Source organism: Mobula birostris, chromosome 24 (genome assembly GCF_030028105.1).
Source record: "Mobula birostris isolate sMobBir1 chromosome 24, sMobBir1.hap1, whole genome shotgun sequence".
Taxonomy (NCBI): Eukaryota; Metazoa; Chordata; class Chondrichthyes; order Myliobatiformes; family Myliobatidae; genus Mobula; species Mobula birostris.
Window position 1 is genome coordinate 43,481,710 of NC_092393.1, and position 22,165 is coordinate 43,503,874.

Below are 22,165 nucleotides of genomic sequence, written 5' to 3' on the forward strand. Positions count from 1 at the left end.
GGAATTCCTCCTCATCTCTGTTCTAAGGGAAGGGCCCTCTATTCTGAGGTTCTGGCCTCTGTCTCTAGACTTGCCCCACTTTAGGAACCATCGCTCTCTACATCCATGCTATCTAGGCCCTTTAATATTCACTGAGTTTCAATGAGATTTCCCCCCCACCCCTCTATTCTTCTAAACTCCAGTGAGTACAGGCCCAGAGCCATCAAGTGCTCTTCATACGTTAACCATTTCATTCCCGGAATCTTTCTCGTGAACCTCTAACACCTCAACTATTTTATCCTCCTCTGCAACCTCTTGCTTGTTACAGACTGATGTATTCATGTGACAGTGTCTCAGCATTGATGCACAGGCTCCCAGGTTTGTTCTTTGTCAACTCACTATTTCACCTACTCTCCTTTTGGCCCTTAAAATCCTTTCAAATTGTTTTGGATTATCATTGATGTTGCCAGCTCCTCCTTTGCACCATGCTGCCTCAGCCTTCCTTATATTAATTTTTTTAAGTATCTATCACAGATTAAAATCATAGTAGATCTAATAGTCAGAAAATTTTAAAAAAATAGTAGATGCTTTAAATATGAAATAATATCAGAAAATGCTGGCCAAACAGCACCTGTGGAAAAAAAGAGGAACAGAGTTAATGTTTCAAGTTGACCTTTCATCAGTACTTTGTCAGAATTTGTAATGATCTCTGGATCAAGTGGAAACATTCTCACCTTTGACCTGAAAGTTTGTGTATTAAAGTGTATTAATCTGACATTCCAGTACAACACTGTGAGTGGTACTCTTTTCCAGACGAGATCATTAGTTTCCTCCATTTTTGGTGCACTAAGTAGTCTATGTACATATTGTTAATAACCAATCACTTTGCCTAAAAATTTCATGAACATAAGAAAATAGGAGGAAGAATAAGTTACTCTTCCTTTCATACCTGGTCTGCCATTTGATATAATCATGGATGATCTGTGCTATTCTCTGTTTCTCTTCTATACCGATTCTTCATAGTCTTCGTTTCCCAAATTAAAATAAAACTTATTTACCTTAAACCCTTCAAATGAAATGGCCAAAGAGATGTTTGAAACACTGATATGGTGTTAAAATGGTGAAACATGGAACTTGACAAGAGCTGCCAAGATCCATTGGGAAAATGCAGGAAAGCTACAGTGACCTTGCCCCATGACATAGGCAGTCAAGAGGCATTAAAGACTACTGGAGTGGCGAGGGGGGAACCTAGAGTGGTTACAGTGAATCAACTGCCCTAATGGAGTCCCATGCCATTGTTCAATCCAGACCACTGTCACATTCAGGACAATCAGTGATGCAGAATTGATCCTGGCCAATATTCATCCTTCAAATCAACATCACTAGAACAAATTATCTGGTCACTGCTGATTTCTAGGAGCTTCATGTGTGGAAACTAGTTGCTACTCTTTTTGGAAAACATGATCATGACTGCACTTGAGTTGGTTGTAAAGCACTTTCGGACCTTCTAGGATTGTGAACGGTCCACTATTAGTTAAATCATTTTTTGTATATTGCTGAAAGTATGGGTTTATAATTGCACTACCCTCAACATCTATTTTCTGTTAGAAAATAGGAAAACCAATCAAGCATTTTTACATGAAAAAAATAACATCACCAAGGTTTTGTCATGATCTTTTAATAACCATTTGAATACTAAATATTTCATCTGGTTTTTAATATGGGAAAATTGAGGGATTAGTGTGGGGTGCACACTCAGTAAGTCAAAGGGACTGTTTGTATGTTGTATGATTCCACAATATTTCCATTGTCAAATATAATATGTTAATATAGATAAATTTTTATACAAATGTAGAATTACACATATAAAATATTTATGTATTCCCAGATTACTTACTGTCTCCTTCTATCCCGTCATTGTGTATTTTTTTCTTAAAGTCTGTCCTCAAAAAGTGCTGTAAGAAACTAGAAAGTGAAACCTCAATGAGTTTTATTGCACACATATGACTACCATTGCATTCTTTGATTGACTGCTTAAATAGAAAGGTTCTGAAATAAATAACTTCTGTAATAGGCAATACCTGTGATATTACACCTTCACCGAAGGTGCTTCATAAGAACATTTCACAAAGTTGTGACACTGTGCACATAAGGAGGTACTCAGATGAAGAGTGGTGGATATATGGAATGCTCTGCCCCAGAAGGCTGTGGAGGCCAAGTCTCTGGATGCTTTCAAGTAAGAGATGGATAGAGCTCTTAAAGATAGCGGAATCAAAGATTATGGGGATAAGGCAGGAACTGGATACTGATGGTGGATGATCAGCCATGATCACAGTGAATGGCCTACTCCTGCACCTATTGTCTATTGTCTATAAGTTTTAGGAAGAATGGAGAAAGTAGAAGTTGGATTCAAAATTGTATGTGGACATGTGGTTTAGTACTTGGAATGCAGATTGCTGTGATGTTTGCTTAAATACATTGCTTGTCACATTATATGTCAACCTCTTAGATCTAAAACTAGGATGCACAAATAAGAAGATTGCAGCTGAAATAAATTTGGTTGTGTGCTTTTTAGTGAAGAAGTATGATATCAATTTCAGTAGTAGGGGCACTGCATCACATCATCATATTATTCTTTCCTGACCTGAGATTCTGCCTGTGTTTAATTTGTAACCAACTAGATTTCTTTCTGGTGTTTTGGTTTTCTGCCACATCCGAAGAGCATATAGGTTGGTTGATTATTTGGCCACTCTAAATTTCTCGTAGCGTGTAGGTGAATAGTAGAATCTGACAGGGAGTTGATAAGAATGCAGGGAGAATAAAATTGGCATTAGTGTGGAATTGGTGTAAATCAGTGGTTAATGGTTGGTGTGGACTCAGCAAAAGTGACAGTTTCCCTGTTTTATCTTTCTATGAATACAACTCTTTGTAGTCATAGAGAAACAGACCCTTCGGCACACCACATCGATGCTAACCATCAAGTACCATCTATACTCCTTCTGTTTGCTAGCACCTGGTCCATGGTTTACTGTGCCTTGGTAGTTCAAGTTCTTGTACTCATGCTTCTCAAACATTGTAACAGCTTCCATCACATTATCTGACAATGCCTTCCAGATTCCTACCAATCTTTAGGTGCAAAAAATTCTTCCTCAGATTTCTCTTAAATATTTTACTCCTCAACTTAACCCTACACTATGCTTTGCATAGATTTGTATACCTCTCTCGGGGTGTCCCCTTGGTCTCCTCTGCTCTAAGGAAAACAAACCCTAGTTATCTGATCTCCCTTCATAATTGAAGAATTCCATCCCAGGCAACATCCTGGTGTATCTTTTCTGCACCCTACCCACTATATCAACCAGAACTTCTCTCAGTATTCCAGTTGTGGTCTAGATAATGTAACATTCAGTTGATCCAAAACCTTTACTCAATTCCCCAGCTAACAAAGGAAAGCATCTTGTTGACCTTCTTTACCACCCTCTGCTGTAACCTTCATGGATCTTTGGACTTGTACACCTAGGTACCAAGGTCCTGCTATTTATAGTTTTGCTCCAGTGGCATAACAGGCATTTGATGATGATATTTATAGTTTATGTTTGACCCTTTTCTAGATCCCTCTCTCTCAAAATGCTTCACCTCAGAGTTTCAGGATTAAGTTACTGTTGCCACAGTACTGCTCAACTTACCACTTATAGCTTTAGGCTACCTTCCTCACCTTCAACAATACCACACATTTTGTGTCCTTTGCAAACTTACTAATCATATCTTGTGTATTCCTTTGGATCAATTTGGTTCTAACCATTTGGACCAACCTTGCTGAAGTCTGTGTAAATCTTATAAGCCGTATTGCCCTCGTTGATATATTTAGCTCCTTCAAGGCCCTCCTTTGGTCAAGGTCAACTATGGACATTCTGTCCTATCTATCTACATTGTTGGTGCAGTGCCATCTGTGGCTGATGAGGCCAATGTGAGAGTGTCAGTGTCTGTTGCGAAGGTCATATCTATAAGTGGACTCAGCCTTGCTGGAGATGCAACATTCCATATTCTGGGCCCGTTTGCCTTCTGCTGCTTTCAGGACTTTTTCCTCGCCCGACTTAAGGTGTTGCTTCAGGATGCTTCTCCATCCAGTGTAGTCAGCTCCAAGTTCCTCCCAGGACTCAATGTTGATGTCGAGTGCCTTCATGTCCCACTTGCAGATATCTTTGTAGCGCAGTTGCGGGTGGCCAGTAGTTCTCCTGCCTGAAGCTAGCTCACCGTAGAGAAGATATTTTGGGATGTAGCCACCTTGGATGCGGCAGACAGGGCCTAGCCAGCGCAGCCTACATTCCCTGATCAGGATCTGCATGCTAGAGAGGTCTGCACAAGCGAGAACCTCAGCATTGGGTACTCCTTTCTTCCCGGAGGGGCCCAAGATACAACAAAGACATCTTAAATGGAAGGTGTTGAGCTTTCTCCCCTGCTTAGCATATATTGTCAAGGTCTTGCTGGTATACATTTTGATGAATATGAAAAACATATTTATATTTTCTTAATGCATGCATTACTAAATGACAATAAAAGGGGACTGCATGTCCTCATAATCATAATAATCATAATACAGCTGTGTGCTGTTGACACAAGCATTGTACACTGCCATCTTTGTTTATTTTTAGCTTTCTCTTCAAAAAAACTCAATTAAATTAGTCAGGCATAATCTCCCACCAACAAATTTGAGCCAACTATTCCTGATATTACGTACCCCGTAACTGGGTTGCCAAACCAGCAGAAATGGATCACTCAGTTGGAGTCTGGGTTACTAGAACTAAGAAAGTTTTATTAAAGAAACAAGCAACACAGTAATCGAAAGGATAATAAATGCAACAGTTCAGCAATGATAAACACACATGTGCACAGAATTAAGATAACAGCATCAATCAAAGGGTAAATGACCAATTTCAAAGTGACACAAAGTTCAGTCCAATTTAGTTCAGTTCGCAGTAATCGTTGCCATGGCGACGGACAACATGGGGGGAGGGAGGGAGAGAACAAGAACGACTGATCACTCAGAACGGCTTCCACTCACGGACTGGCGATATTGCTCACAAGCAGCTTTCGGGCGGGTCCTTTGTGATGTCACCTGAGGTCACCGACTGTGATCCCTCCTCCAGATGCGGTCGATCCTCTGCAGTGAACCCGGCACCCAAGCAAGGGCGGACACACACCGGGTTCCCGCTGATCGTACCTTTCCACCCTGTGCGTTTAAGGCTGATCCTCCGATCAGCCGTCCAAGAGCTTCCCACCGACTCGTGAGAGGCGCACCGCTTCCAGGGTCTCGTTACCTCGAGTGTCGTGTGTGTCCTGCCTTAGCGAACCTGTCCCTTTTTATCCCCCTACTGGGGTATCGCCTGTCCATCACTTCAAACAGTTCAGGGTTCAAAGGGGGAGCCGCTCTAGACAGCTCTCTCTCCCGTCCCTTCATTACACATCTCCAGATCGCCTGTCCATCACTTCAAACAGTTCAGGGTTCAAAGGGGAAGCCGCTCTAGACAGCTCTCTCTCCCGTCCCTTCATTACACATCTCCAGATGCTGCTTCATTGTTCCTTATCTCTCCTTCCCCTGAGGACAGGTGGCAGACCAACTGCTGATGCCACTGATGCTAGCCCAGGCCAGCAAACATCTTAATTTATGTGTATTCTCATCACACTGATAATTTCCTGCCTTTTGAAGTGTAAATTACTCTGGTCCCTCAGGATATTTTTCCAATAATTTCCCTACTTGATATGATTGATCTTCAACATCCATAGCCATCTTCCCTTGTGCAAGTTACAACCCCAGCCACTGGAGTATTTTCCCTTTGAGCTGAGTTTTGACAAAGTTTCCTTGTGCTACACGATATTAAATGCTGCCTTGGTGTCTAACAGCAGTCACTGTCACCTCACTTCTGGGATTCATCTGTTTGACCCATGTTTGGACAATCATGTGATGAAGTCCAGAGTGTGTTGGTGAAACCCGATCAAGCAATCAGTGAATCATATATTGGGTAAGTGCACTTTGATTAGCTTCCATCACTTTGCTGATATACAGAGCAGATTTACTGGGCAGTAATTAGTCAGTCTGGATTTGCACTGGCTTTTTTTTAAAACAGGACACCTACGGGAAACCTTACACTTCATTAATTAAGTGCCTGTATTGTAATGCTATTTTGATAGAGGTATGGCTGGTTTTAGAGTGCAGGTCTTCTACAGCTGGAACATTATCTAGACTTATAGCATATGCTGTATCCAGTGCTGTCAGCCATTTCATGATATCACCTATCAGTGAATTGTCTTCTGTGATCGTGGAGATGTCAGGGGTAGCCAAAATAGATCATCCATTGAGCAGTTCTGACTGAACATGGATTTTGAATGTTTCAGTATTTAAAGTGCAGTTAAAATGTAGTTAAAAAGTGCTTGGTTGGAAAGAAAATGCTAAGTTGAAGAGTCATACTGCCAAATTAGTTCTAGCCAGTTTCAGGGGAATGCAATGTAAATTGTAATTATTCAGAAATGAGTTGAAAAGAAGATTGGTCCTTCACTGAGCCACTAAAAAAATGAAACATTGAGTTTGTGTCACCATATCAACCTACATAAATCTCTCAGAATATCAGTTGCTATACCAGAATAGCTATCTGCATACTTACTGGCTACCACCAGCATGTTCTATGTTATCATTATAATCAGATATGTATTTACCTTGTATTTGTTAGTGAAGTGGTGAACACACCTTTGTATGGCTTCTTAAAAATTTTTAAAAATTATGTGGTAGATATTGTTAGTTCAATTTTTCTAAATATTTTAATTGAATCTTTAACATTTTGGTCTGAAACACAAATCAAATGAATATACATTTTATTGCGTTTTCTGTTTTCAGCTGTAAAATCAATCCATGTACTAGAACTATAGCACTACCTCTTCTTGAAAACCAAAAGATTGTAGAACAACCTGTTAATCTCAGCAGCCTCACAGAGAGATACGCCGAAAAAGTTATACATTTCATTCGGAAGGCCAGGTGAGTGAAAGCCAATTGGTTATTCAGGAGAGATAGCGCCTAATACTATAATTTCCCAAAAAATAACCTTCACTGGTGCAATTCTAGTTCTGGTTGTTATCAATTAATGCAAAATTAAAATAAAAATCACCAAAGCTCTCACTCAGTCCATTATATTTCTGATACTGTGTCACTGGAGTTGATGTTTCACAGAATGGAATACGACTGTGGCTGTTTTAAGGGATGCATTGCTAAAGTGGCCATGCTTTCAGACAGAAATGGTACGTGGCACAAGTAACTATTGAAAAGGCATAGTGTGAAGAAGTTTTAATTTGGTTTCAAAATTTTACTTGCAGTACAAAACTGATCTTTAAATTATATTTTAGTCTAAATTCCACCTGTTACCTCTTGTGTGTATCCAGCAGTTTGGCTTCAGAATGGAGAGGCACTGTTCTCAGAAATCGACCTGTTACTATTTGATGTCCAATCTTCAGTGTCCTGAAACTCCTTTGTGTGTTTTGTATATGAATTGATTTGTTTTGAGAATATGACTGCATAATATAGTTGGTCTGTTCACCTATGCAGAGAGGATTGAACAGAAGTTTACAAAGCATTCATAGCAAGAGGATTTGAGTACAGGAGCAGGGAGGTACTACTGCAGTTGTACAAGGCCTTGGTGATACCACACCTGGAGTATTGTGTGCAGTTTTGGTCCCCTAATCTGAGGAAAGACATTCTTGCCATAGAGGGAGTGCAAAGAAGGTTCACCAAATTGATTCCTGGGATGGCAGGACTTTCATATGATGAAAGACTGGATCGACTAGGCTTATACTCGTTGGAATTTAGAAGATTGAGGGGGGATCTTATTGAAACGTATAAAATCCTAAAGGGATTGGATAGACTAGATGCAGGAAGATTGTTCCCGATGTTGGGGAAGTCCAGAATGAGGGGTCACAGTTTGAGGATAAAGGGGAAGCCTTTTAGGACCGAGATTAGGAAAAACTTCTTCACACAGAGAGTGGTGAATCTGTGGAATTCTCTGCCATAGGAAACAGTTGAGGCCAGTTCATTGGCTATATTTAAGAGGGAGTTAGATATGGCCCTTGTGGCTATGGGGATCAGGGGGTATGGAGGGAAGGCTGGTACAGGGTTCTGAGTCGGATGATCAGACATGGTCATACTGAATGGCGGTGCAGGCTCGAAGGGCCGAATGGCCTACTCCTGCACCTATTTTCTATGTTTCTAAATAAGAGTAAATATGAGTATTATAGGAAAAGAATGCCTTGTGAACCGGGATAGAATGAAAATTCCTTGTTTTATTGGGTGGCCTTTCCATGTTTTGCTCAAGTACCATTTTATGGAGTAAATCAATTATTTCCCCTCTTAACCCAAGGATCAAAGATTTACAGTACAATTTCTACCTAACGGAAATCATGGATCATACTTGATAGATTTGTGTTCTGTATGGACCAGTCAGGTTTTGGATCAACTGATACAATTATATGGAGTGAAAGCTCCAAAGGTCAATCGCCGACCTTTCAAGGTGTCTGATTTGACCTGCGTTTTATATTGAAGGTATATTCCAGGACTCCCAAAACCTGTTTGTGTTAGAATTATTGGAACCTGTAAACTCAAAGCAGAGATTTCTGTATCATCAGTTTGAGCTGAATTTGACCTGATGTTTGAAAGATAAGGAGACAGATTTGACTATTGGGCAAACCTACTGTTATCAGATTGCTTTCGTCATCAAGGCCTTAGTTGCTGCATTATCAGATTGTACATTAAAAACAACATTTTTATCTCACGATCCTGTTGACTTTCCTCTTCTGTTTTTTCTCAGGGAGAGAATGCATCCATTCTTCTTGTACTTTGCTCCGGCCCATATGCATGTTCCTTTACAGTACAATTCACATTTTTCTAACACCTCTACACGTGGTCCATATGGAGATGGTCTACGAGAGCTGGACCATGCAATTGGCCGGATATTGGAAGAAGTTAATGCAGATTTGCAAAATAACACACTAGTGTGGTTTGCAGGTATGGAATGTTTTATTCACATTTATCATTCTGATACCTTTAACATCTTATTATTCATAGATAGTAATGTTAATAATGATCATAATTTTTAATGATGTTAGCACAATATTCCTAATTTTTCTCTTATGCAACATTCCCTGATATGCCAATGCTACTTTCCTCACCTATATTACAATCTAATTACTCTTTACTTTTATACATTTTCCTTTGCAGAAAATTCATACACTCTGCCAAGTGCTTTAAAATGCTGAGTTTGTTGGAGTTCTGTTGCAAACTGCAAGCCCTTTGTTTTTGCTCGATTTGCCAACTTGAGTAGAAAATTGAATACAGTGGTACCACATGCATGACACTCACATGTAGAATCCGCAGCTGATGATGTCAGTCCGATTGCAGAGCCAATTTTGATGACTGTCCACCCAGCTCAACCAGAGCAGATAGAGATATAGCAACATAGGAAACCTACAGCACAACACAGGCCCTTCGGCCCACAAAGCTGTGCGGAACATGTCCTTACCTTAGAAATTACTGAGGCTTACCCACAGCCCTTTATTTTTCTAAGCTCCATGTACCTGTCCAGGAGTCTCTTAGAAGACCCTATCATTTCCACCTCCACCACCGCCACCAGCAGCCCATTCCACCTACTCACCACTCTCTGTGTAAAAAACTTACCCCTGACATCCCCTCTGTACCTACTTCCAAGCACCTTAAAACTGTGCCCTATCGTTCTAGCCAATTCAACCCTGGGGAAAAAGCCTCTGACTATCCACACGATCAATGCTTCTCATTATCTTGTACACCTCTATCAGGTCACCTCTCATCCTCTGTCGCTCCAAGGAAAAAAGGCGAGTTCACTCAACCTATTCTCATAAGGCATGCTCCCCAATCCAGGCAACATCCTTGTAAATCTCCTCTGCACCCTTTCTATGGTTTCCACGTTCTTCCTGTAGTGAGGCGACCAGAACTGAGCACAGTACTCCAAGTGGGGTCTGACCACGGTCCTATATATCTGCAACATTACCTCTCAGCTCTTGAACTCAATCCCACGATTGATGAAGGCCAATGCACCGTATGCCTTCTTCACCACAGAGTCAACCTGCATAACAGCTTTGAGTGTCTTATGGACTCGGACCCCAAGATCCCTTTGATCCTCCACATTGCCAAGAGTCTTGCCATTAATACTATGTTCTGCCATCATATTTGACCTACCAAAATGAACCATCTCACACTTAAGTGGGTTGAACTCCATCTGCCACTTCTCAGCCCAGTCTTGAATCCTATTAATGTCCCGCTTCCACACTATCCACAACACCCCTAACCTTTGTGTCATCAGCAAATTTACTAACCCATCCCTGCACTTCCTCATCCAGGTCATTTACAAAAATCACAAAGAGTAGGGGTCCCAGAACAGATCCCTGAGGCACACCACTGGTCACCGACCTCTATACAGAATATGACCCGTCTACAACCACTCTTTGCTTTCCGTGGGCAAGCCGGTTCTGGATCCACAAAGCAATGTCCCCTTGGATCCCATGCCACCTTACTTTCTCAATAAGCCTTGCATGGGGTACCTTATCAAATGCCTTGCTGAAATTCATATACACTACATCTAAAGCTCTACCTTCATCAATGTGTTTAGTCACATCCTCAAAAAATTCAATCAGGCTTGTAAGGCACGACCTGCCTTTGACAAAGCTATGCTGACTATTCCTAATTATGTTATGTCTCTCCAAATGTTCATTAATCCTGCCTCTCAGGATTTTTTCCATCAATTTACCAACCACTGAAGTAAGACTCACTGGTCTATAATTTCCTGGGCTATCCCTACTTCCTTTCTTGAATAAGGGATCAACATCTGCAACCCTCCAATCCTCTGGAACCTCTCCTATCCTCATTGATGATGCAAAGATCATCGCCAGAGGCTCAGCAATCTCCTCCCTCGCTTCCCACAGTAGCTTGGGGTACATCCCATCCAGTCCCGGTGACTTATCCAACTTGATCACTCCTACAATGAAGTTTTGGACCCATGCTTTAATATTTCGAGAACTATCATGGTACTCCTGAAATAGTTTCCCATACATGGAGCTAGTGCAGTTCAGAGAGCAGCTCTTGGCTTTGTCATTGCTGTTGTATCTTACATAATCTTTACTAATGACACCACAACAGAAAGCAGAGAAAGAGAAGGAAAATCACAAGTAAGAGAAAAATCTGCAGAGCAGGAAGTCCAAGCAACGCACACAAAGTGCTGAAGAAACTCAGCAGGCCAGGCAGCATCTATGGAAAAGAGTCTATGGAAAAACATCGACTGTTTTACTCTTTTCCATAGATGCTACCTGGCCTGTTGCGGTCCTCCAGCATTTTGTATGTGTTGGAAGCAGATGGGAAAAGAAGGTTTTCATTCAGACTTAGTGCAAGAGCTTAATAGGGATGGGGTATTCTAAATTGTCAGACTCAACTCCTGACATCCCAAAAATTTTAAAACATTATAGGAGTGAGATGGAAATTCTCAATTTGCCTGAATAAATGCAACTCTGCCAACACTGAAAAAATTGACTTGATCTTCAGCAAAACAGCTTGCTTAATAGGCACCCCACCCATCCCCTTGCATGTTAACTCCCTCCAGTATCAGCGTACTTTGTTGCAGCATGTACCATAATGAAAACCAGAAAAAACAGAAGTCATTGAAGCTTTTGCAACAGTTTCTGGAAATTCCACAACAACTACTATCAAGAAGTACTAAAGCAGCAATTGCAAGCGTACATCATTGGTGGCAAATTGGATCCACATACGATCCTGTCTTGAAAATGTACCTACACAAAAAACTTGCGGCTGGCTCAAAGTTCTGCGACCCCTCCCCCCTGCCCACACTACAGTATTGTGAAATACCTTCACCAGAAATACTCTGAGAGATGGAGAAGGTGACGTGCCACTTTTTTTGTGTGACTGTATTTTACTGCTGTGTTATATGTGCTATATGTGCCTTGAGCTGTGTATGACTGTTGATACTGTGTTTTGTACCTTGGTCCCGGAGTAATGCTTTTTCGTTTGGCTGTATTCATGTACGGCTGAATGACAATTAAACTTGAACTTCTCAAGAGGCATTAAGGATTATCATTAAATAATACTATCCGTATCCCACAAATGAATGACGAGAAACAAGCTTAAGCATAGGAGATTGTGCAGATGCTGGAAATCCAGAACAATACACACACAGACAAAAGCAGTTCCATTGCAAAGTGCACATTTAACCTTTCCTCTGCTTTTGATTGCTCAAAATCTGCAGAACCAAAAATGATTATCAGTAAACTAAACCAAATCAAAAATTTTAAATACTTTTGTACATCTACTGGAGATAAAATTGTCAACTAATCAGCCTTGCATATACAGTGGTTTCTGGTTAATTGGGACACATTGGAACCAGTACATTTTGGCCCAATTAAGTGACTGTACCAATTAGCTGAAGTTTCATGGAAATAGTTAAAAAGGTATAAAAAAGACAAACTACCATTTAACTGGGTAACAAATTATGTATTTAAATGAAATGCAGAACAAATTAGAACACTATTAATACTACTACAGTATTATAAAATTGTGTATTCGTTGTGCATTGTTATTGACAGAGGAATTTACATTGTTGCGTTCTTTTGATTGACTGTAAATGAATAAAATCAGTGCAAACACCGAGTGCAGATAATTGACTGTTTTCATCTCAATTGTAACATTCAAGATGATTGGTGATACCTTCAATTTTTTTGTAGTTCGTAACTTATTGAAGTAGTAAAATCATTTTCATTTTCACTCCTGACCATTTCTGGCATTTCCAAGCCCGAATGCTTGAAACAGCAGTGAGAAAAACAGTCCTGAGTTGACTCACTGCTTAGTTTTACCAACTTTCAGTGACAAAAATCACTGTTTTTTGAACACAAGCACATGCAACTGACATTATTTAAAAATTGTTCACTCTACATGGAGTAATGTCTAATGGCCACGCAGGTGAACGCAACTGACGCTAGTTAGAAACTGCAACAGTCTCCTGCCCCGATTAAATGACATAGTGCCCCAAATAAATGAAGGAAATCCAGCTATTTTCTTAATTAATTTTTGTTCTTTAAGGGTTGTCCCAACTAAGTAGCTGTCCCAATTAACTGATGGCCCAGTTAACTGGAATCCATTGTTCCTGGTTTCCTTGTGTCTTTGCCTTTTCTGTTCTATGCACTGCGGCAGCTGAGCTGGTTGAAGGTGATTGGACTTCAGCAAAGAAGGCCAGGAAGCCAACCATGAACTGCTTTGTGTTGACATGGGCCGATATGGAACAGCATTACCTTGCAATGTGTGACATCATTCTGGGTTAAATGGATGACAGGTGACCACAGCGATATTGAGAGAGTTATGAATGCTGTTAAAATGAGAGGAGCTGTTCAGTTTGAGGTTTGTGATTATATCACCTACAGATTGCAAATCAAGAGATTATGGGAAGGGGGAACTGTGATATGTGAATGAGGATAAGGGAACAGTCAGCAGGTCGGGCAGTATCTTTCTCACTTTTCCAAGTGATGATAAAAAGTCTTTGACTTGAAACATTAACTCTGTTTTTCTTTCTATGGATACTGCTTGAGTTGTTGAGTGTTTCCAGTACTTTCTGTTTGTTAGGGTGGGATAGCAAATTATCACTTTCAGTGCACTCTGTGTCACAACTGGTCACAGACTCTGCTACACCTGCACCAATAATTTTCAGCACGCTTTCCTTCAAGCTGGTTAGCTAGGAGGCAAGAGCTTGTCCCCACGCATCTGCCATTGCTATTGCTGACTATGGTCATCAATGGATCCAGAATCAATAGGCAGCCTGCATCATGCAATTACAACATATTGTGCACTGATACAGCGACTGAGGGTGAACTTCTCCCCCATTCGTTCTTCAAGTTTAAATTGACTGAAACTCCAGGAGAGGGCCCAAAGATTAAATTAGGTACAGATCCATTCTCTTTGAATTGGGATCAGCAAATTTCTCTTAATATCTGGATTCTCCAAGAAATATACCTTCCATTGCCACAATTAATTTTCTCAAAAAAAAAACATCAAGGAAGCTAACTATTTTGTAAGGGCATGTAAGTAAACATTTCTGCCAGTGAAAACTGTCCTGCTCAGATAGAAAGAAACAAATTTTATGCTTACCTAAAAGAAACTAAAGTCCAATCTTGATAACTATAGACCAATACCCTTACTGTTGTTTAAGTCAAAGCTCATAGACCTTGCCATGAACAAGAAGCTGTTACAACATCCTAATCACAATAACCTGCTGTCTGTTCACTTAAGTTCCTGTTTTTCTTTTGTTATAGGCTTCAATTTCAAAAACTAGGTAATTTTGTCATATTTCAACAACAAATTGGAGAAGTATCTCTTATGTTATTCTATTCTAATCATTTCAGTCTTGCTTGTAATTGTTATTAAATATCCCTGACTCTTTCTTCAGTTTTATCAACGAAATGTTTAGGCTAGCCTAGTTCTATCAGATCAACTTTTTGTATATAGCAGTATACTTGACCTGAGTTTGTTGTTTTTTGAAGTTTGTGCATGCACTTCATCATGTTAAATAAATGAATGTTGCATCATATCATGGCAGTATTATCACAGGGATTCCCCAAGAGAATGTGCTTTGCACATCACAAACAAGAGAAAACATGCAGTAACACACACAAAATGCTGGAGGAACTCTGAAGGCCAGGCAGCATCAATGGAAAAGAGTACAGTCGACGTTTCATTCTGGACCCTTCAGCAAGACTCCACACTGCAGCTGAAGGGTCCAGAATGAAACATCGACTGTACTCTTTTCCATAGATGCTGCCTGGCCTGCCAAGTCTCTTCAGCATTTTGTTTGTGTTGCTTAGCACATCATAGGTTTCATGTGATACAACAACCCATTACAAATATCAGATTACTATTTTTAAAAATTTCAAAATCAGATATTTCTTCCATCATTAGAAATGTTCAGTAAGTACTTTTGAATGACTGTAAAACAATTACTGTCATTTGCCTTGAAAGTGCAACAATTTCCTTGTCTGACATTTCTGGATCTTTCATTTTGCATGTTACTTCAATTTTAATTTTACTTTGTATTGCCTCTGTACCTCATTCCACCTCCCATTTTATGCTCTCTCTCAAATGCAGCAAACCTAAATGGTGAGAATTGAGTGCAGGCTCTATTGGTTTTAATGTAAGGAATCTAATGCCTCTTTTAGCTAAAGTAACATCCATTACCAACATTAGATTGTACACATTCAGCTCTCCTTTCATACCACAAAGTAGTTTTCATAATATTATGACAAATCTAAAGTTATATGTCAGCAGGTGATTAAAGAAAGTAAACATTGGAATATTGCGACCTGTCACGTAAAGATTTGTCTGCAGCTCCACCTTTCCCTGATACCAAAATGATGTACCGTCTTCAGTGGGAATCAAGATGAGAAATAACTGTATCCTCCTCAAGCAAATATATTCAGTCTTTTATTACTTATAACCTTGCACTGCAAATATACAAATAATATTGCAATTATGTAGGTCTAAGTAACAGAACTAATTCTGCAAGTCTTGTGTTTGCCTGAAAAACAGTATAAAATTAGATGGTTTCCTGTGTATTTTTTGTTGTACTGACACGTTCATTTTTATGTTATTGATCGAATTTGTTACCACTTTAGTATTATCAGTGAAATAGCTGTCATTTCCAGAGTAACACACTGGCACCATCTACGGAGAGGAATAAAGAGCTGGCATTTCAGGCCGACACCCTTCATCAGCTGTCATATCCACATAGATTGTCTGAGTGCTTTTTATGGCAGCGGAAGAATAATAAAGTGTAGGAAATGTGGGCACTGCCTATGATTTTCAACCATTTCACCAAATAATGAGAAAGTAATTGGCAATAATTACAGAAATATCTAACACAGAATTTCATCAAATAGTGCCTCCTCTGCATAAATCACCCCTTTTGCATTCTGTACAACTAGGGTGACTATAATGCTCACTAAACTATAGGGATTCTTATCATGCTACCTTTCCTTTGTGGTCCATCTTTTGCATTATCAAGCTGTTTTGATGTGTCTTGGTATTGCTACTTTCCCTCTGAGCTACGCCTGTCAAACTTTGCCAAACTTGGTCGGATCAATTATATTCTGAAATGAGTTGAAGAGGTGGGAGTTTGAGGGAAGCAAGGAGAGTGGGATGGGAGAAGGCACCATATGATGGAAAAATGTTATTGTACCCCTTTTTCTCCAACCATGATGGTTTCACACAGCATCTGTGAACTTTGGGTGTCCCTCAACAAGAAGTCTCCATCTTGCAGCAGAGACTGTAACTTCTTAAATAGCTGCTGTAGTTGCAGGGGTGGCACCTTGTGCAACAAATAATTTGCAGAAGTTTGGCAATTTACAGAAATTACAGGACTTTATCACAGAAAAGGCATTGACACAGGCATGTAGAAACAACAGAAAGCAGTCTCTGAGCAGAAAGAATTGGGAAGTTAGGATAGTAATGAAGAAGTGACTATCAAGAAATTGGACTACACCTAAATAGGACTAATAATCTTAGCTAAGTGACTGACACCTCGCTGTTCATGCTAATCTATGCTGGATTGTGATTGATATGAAAAGCTAGTGTCAACTGCTACTGTTGTTTTATGAAGCTGCAATACACAATCATTAGTGGCTCAAAGTGTCCACCTGCTGAACCAAACTATGAAAATTGATTTTGGGGTTCTGTTGTTAAAGAACTGTGACCAAACTGTAAGGATTCCCATCATGTCACCTTTCAACACTGAGAATGGATCTGCTGCTGCAGAACTGATGACCACGTTACACAGAGTAGCTGCAGAGATTGCCAGACAAGAGGATTGCCTTGGTGCCAAGGTATTAAGGACAATACAGGAAGAAGTACAGAGGCCTCTAAAGATACATCATTCTCTGATGCTTGGAATGGTAGCTCACAAAGCTCCACTGGTAACAGTCTTTGGAGTGCATCATATCTCTCTCTCTCTCTCTCTCTCTCCCCCCCCCCCCCCCACTCATTCATTGATCCTTGGTCCTTGCCTAGGATGGATTATTTTGCAGCACATGCCTTTCGTTTTCAAAAGTTCACCAGCATGGAGGAGGGTTCTAATTCCTAAGCACACTGAGGCCACGAGCCTCAACCTCTTTTGGAGCTGAAGTGACTTGCATACATAATTATCTACTGACCTTTACCGTGCTTCCTTCTATCATGGTGATGAATAGCTTTTGTGTATTTCGGTGTATATTGGCCAATCTACGTAATGGCATTAAGCTCTACTTTTCTTCCTGATCTTTGCAATGTCATAGGACATACCAGCCATCCCAGACAGAGCTGCCACTCCAAAGGAAGAGGCAGAGCGAAATTGATTATGTCATTGAATTTAAGCCCATATTCTCCCCTCCCACTGCCAGCTCACTTCTTACTCACTAATAGTACTGCAGGGGTTAAACGGCCAGAAGCACATCAAGGCACCAAGTATTACTGAGCTACATTAAGTATTTCCAAGCTACAGTTAAGCAAGAGGCATAGGGGAACTGGTGTGCCAGATGCCAGGAGAGAGAGCAAGAGGTCATATTTCAGTTCTGAACTGGAGGACTCAAATAGGGGCTGAAATAGGAAAGTTTGCATAGGAAAGCTTTTTATGTTATTTTTATTATTTAGAGATACAACGCAGCAACAGGCCCACGCTGCACAATTAAAACCATATGTCAAATTAACCTACTAACCTGTACGTCTTTGGAATGTGGGAGGGAAAGATAAAGATTAGCTTTATTTGTCACACAAACATAGGAGCATATAGTGAAATGCATCGTTTTTTGCCATGTGCTGGGACCAGTCCGCCAGTGTTGCCATGCTTCCAGTGGCATCATAGCATGTCCACAACTTACTAACCCTAACCTATACGCCTTTGGAATGAGGGAGGAAAGCCGAGCACGTGGAGGAAACCCACGTGCTTACAGGGAGAACGTACACACTCCTTAGAGACAGCAGTGGAATTGAACCCAGGTCACCGACGCTGGAATAAAGTTACACCAATCACTATAACATTGTGCCACCCTGATCGCTGAGGATACGGTGCTGTCCTTATCACTGAGGACACATTGTCTGGCATCCCTGACAAGCTGTAAGAGATGGAGGTGTCTGCTGCCAGCCTGTTGAGGAGCTGCAAATGAAGCAGGTCTCTGATTCCACAAGCATTGGTGGAGTTTCACACTGCACCGGGTCAGAGCTCCACTTGCTGCCACATGGATGAAAGCTATTACTTTCCAAGAATAAGGCTGATCCCTGAGAGTAGCTTCTTTTCGTCATTTGTGATGGTATGGGTCCGGAGGCATTAATAGTCACTGTGTGATCATGGCCACAGCAAATAGGTGCTCTGTCGTAAGCCAGGAGAGTTCCACTGGCATTGTAGAGCTGGAATGCACTATTCTCTTCCAATATATTCATAGTTGCAGCATCACTAGCCGGCCCAGAGCTGCCTGCAGTCAACTGGTTAGGAGCAGCCTTCCATGTGGAAGTATTAGGGCTAGCAAGACCAGACTGAAGGCTAACATAACAGAAAAACACAAGAAAGTTTTGTTCACATCAATATTTACTGTATTTCCATTTTGCTATTTTGTGATTTATATTCATTAAAATCTTAAATCATTCTTGCCTAGCTTTATCAATGACATATGCATAATGAGTGACGGGAAGTTTGGGAATGAAGAAGGGAGCACTTGTTTATTTAGTGAATGCATTTTAAAAATTATCACAATTCAAGTCACCTTTTGTTTCAATGCACCTTAGAATCCTGTATTATTGAGGATATTGAATTGCTGTGGTGGTATAGTTAGTTTTCTGGTAGTTGGTATAAAGAAATCAGTATCAAAGAGCTTTACCATTGCCTGCTAATTGTAGAATTGTTTTTAAGCTCAATGAAGTTGAATTTGATACTTTTGAGGGTAAATCATGAAAAGTTGATGAATTACCATAGTCATATTCCTTTGTTTCAGCTATGACTCCAACCATGGAATGTTTCCCTTAATTCCCAGTGACTTAAGGTTTTGCAGGGCTGCTTCATTGCACGCTCACATTAGAATCAGAATCTGGTTTAATATCACTGGTATATGTCATGAAATTTGTTGGTCTGTGGCAGCTGTACAGTGCAATACATAAAAGATAATTATAATAAGAAATATATTAGTATACAGTACTGTGCAAAGGTCTTAGGCATATGTAAATAGCTAGGGCGCCTAAGATGTTTGTCCAGTACTGAATTTGTCAACGTGGAGCAGAGAGCTTGTTTGTAAATCTGACAGGAGCAAATGGTGTTGGGAAGGGCGAGGGTGGAGTGCTGTGGGATAGGTAGCAGAGAAGGTGTGTCAGGGGCAGGGAATGGCGTGGGTGCAGACCCACCAGATTTGAGACACCAGGCAGGGTTATTTGATTTCAAACAACTGGTTTATTGATCATTACAGAATGTCTCTTTGTTGCTTCTCCTGCTCATCTCCCTTCCCTTTTCCAACCATGATCCCACTCTCCCTATCCCCTTCCCTCTCTCAGTCCACAAGAGAGGCCCATTTCAGAATCAGGTTTATCATCACTCACATATGCCATGAAGTTTTTTTTGGGGGTGGGCAGCAGTACAGTGCAATGCATAAAATTATTCCAGTACACTATATATATATATGCCTAAGACTTTTGCACTGTACTGTATATATTACATATATTATTAAATAAGAAGTGCAAAAATAGAGCAAAATCGTGCTGACTTGATATCATGAGCATTTTTATGTATTGTCTGTACTACTGACATGAAGTTACAGATTTCATGACATATGTCTGTGCTAATAAACCTGATTCTTATTAGCTCTCATCACCAGAACACAGAGGTTCGCAGTGCATATCGTCTACAAATACACTGCATTTACTCATTTGAACTACTCCAACAGTACTTTCCAAACCTGTGACTTTCACCTTCTTGGAAGCAGAAGCTGGTTTTCAATCAAGTTACACTCTGTCCTATCTTGGAAACATATTGTCATTCCTATCCAAAATCCTGGAACTCTATACCCAACAGTTGTGTGGGAGTAGCTTTATCAGCGGTGCTGCAATGGTTAAAGAAGGTTGCTTATCATAACCTACTCAATAGCAATAACTGTGGGTTGTGCGATCAGTGCCAGAGTCCAGAAAAATGAAAAAATAATTTTAAAATATTGACTTTTCAAAATATTCTCACTAATGGATCAGACCCAAAGGAAGGCTCTGATCATTTCGTTTGTGTGTATTTATGAAGACTTTTCTCTTGAGGGGAAAAATAAGGGAAAGAACATTCACTGACTCAGAAAATATGACTTCATAGAGCCCAGGTAAAACTGAAATCATTTAGCATTAATGGAAAAATTCCCATGAGAGGTGTGATAGCTCAAACTAAGGACCTTAGATAAGATGGGTAATTAATCAGGCCGTCATGTTTCAGTGTTAGTATTTCTTTCCATTCTGTTTAAAAACAGTGCTATGTCATCAAATTTCTCAGCAGGGATTGGAATTAACTGTAGTCTATAAGCAATTTCCCAATTTTATAAAAAGCTATTTGTTGTTAGTGATGGGGTTTTATTCAACTGTGGCGTGCTTCAGTATATTTTTAAGTAGTGTAAAAAATTAACAATTTTTTTCTTCATCAGTCACTCCATTCTACTTCAGAATAGAAGGACATTCCTTTAGAACAGAGATGAAGGGGGATTTCTTTAGCCAGAAGATGGTGAATCTGTGTAATTCATTGCCACATGTCTGTGGATACCAAGTTATTGAGTATATTTAAAGCAGAAGTTGATAGATTCTTGATTATTAAGGGTGTCAAAGGTTACAGGGAGAAGACAGAAGAATGAGGTTGAGACAGATAATAAATCAGCTATGATGGAATGGTGGAACCGACTTGACGGGCCAAATGACCTGATTCTATTTCTATGTCTTGTGGTCTCACTGATTGTCTCTCTGACTTTTAACATTTTTTCTGGGCTGGAAAGCTGTTTTTGTACTTCTGCCTATGTCAGCCCATCGGGATTGAATTCACAATATCCTTAATATGTCTGATGTGTTAGGTTTTACCTTCTCCCCTCACCCAATGCAGTTCTTTAGAAAGATGAAGGAGGTGCAGTGGTATTATATAAGAATTTATTTTTGAGATAGAATTGGTGCAGTTGTTGGGAATTTTCCTGTGCCTATTATGCAACAATATATTTATCTTTCTAAGTGACTGTCTAGATGGGTCAGTTGATTCTCACTTTAGGTGTGATGAACAATGTCTTTATGATGACAAACCTCCACCTTTTGGATGTTTGGATGTTTTTAATGTATGGGGTACAATTTAAGCTCTGTTATGGTCACAGAAGAATTGAAACTGGAATATGAAGATAATTTAAAATGAATAGGTTTATGACAGATTTCAAATAACATTTCCTGCTCATTAAAATGTAAGCATCAATTACCGTCCATGTTAAAGTCTAACAATGATTTAGCACTGTAACTAAGATTACGCATTTAGAAATTGGCTTTGGCTATCCCTGTTCCATTTATTTCCATAGGCTTCTCCATATGTTGTCTTATTTTTCAGGATTTGAAATAAAATATAGTTAAAACAGCAATGAGTTGTTACAATTTCACTACTTAAGGAATTCAGTGATTGCACATATGGCATCATTTCATACTGGCAAGAGTCCAAATTCTCACAACTAATAAGACGTCACGTTGGTTCTCATTTTTAAGCTTCCTTTCATGTTTTCTATCGAAGTTTTGTCTAAAATTAGAAACTCATTGCATTAGAAGTTGTATTGAAGTTTGCATCCTATCACATTGTGATGTACTGCCCTAGAGTACTGTCTCTAAGCCACACACACAATATAAAACTTTATTTTAATGGCTGATATTTTCAATTTTATAAGCCTCCTTATGATCATTTTAAATTTCTTCTTTCACATAGGTGACAATGGGCCTTGGTCTGAGAAATGCGAATTTTCTGGAAGTGTTGGACCATTTAAAGGAACATGGCAGACACAACAAGGTAATAAATAGACAACCATGGGAAACTGCTTTCCCGAACGAAGAGCTATACTTAGATGCAAAGTCTCA

General features: G+C 39.9%; 1 protein-coding gene across 9 annotated transcripts in view; it reads left to right on the forward strand.

Moving 5' to 3' along the window:
* Window positions 1–22,165, forward strand: part of arsg (arylsulfatase G) — a 269,510-nt gene that overhangs the window by 184,097 nt on the left and 63,248 nt on the right. For all 9 annotated transcript variants that reach the window (XR_011883078.1, XM_072242600.1, XM_072242597.1 and 6 more), the window contains 3 exons: window positions 6,866–7,003; window positions 8,823–9,019; window positions 22,017–22,097. Coding sequence is in view for 8 of the 9 variants with exons in the window: in XM_072242600.1 (XP_072098701.1) it covers window positions 6,866–7,003; window positions 8,823–9,019; window positions 22,017–22,097 (416 nt within the window). In the remaining variant the exon portion in view is untranslated. The remainder of the gene's footprint in view (window positions 1–6,865; window positions 7,004–8,822; window positions 9,020–22,016; window positions 22,098–22,165) is intronic.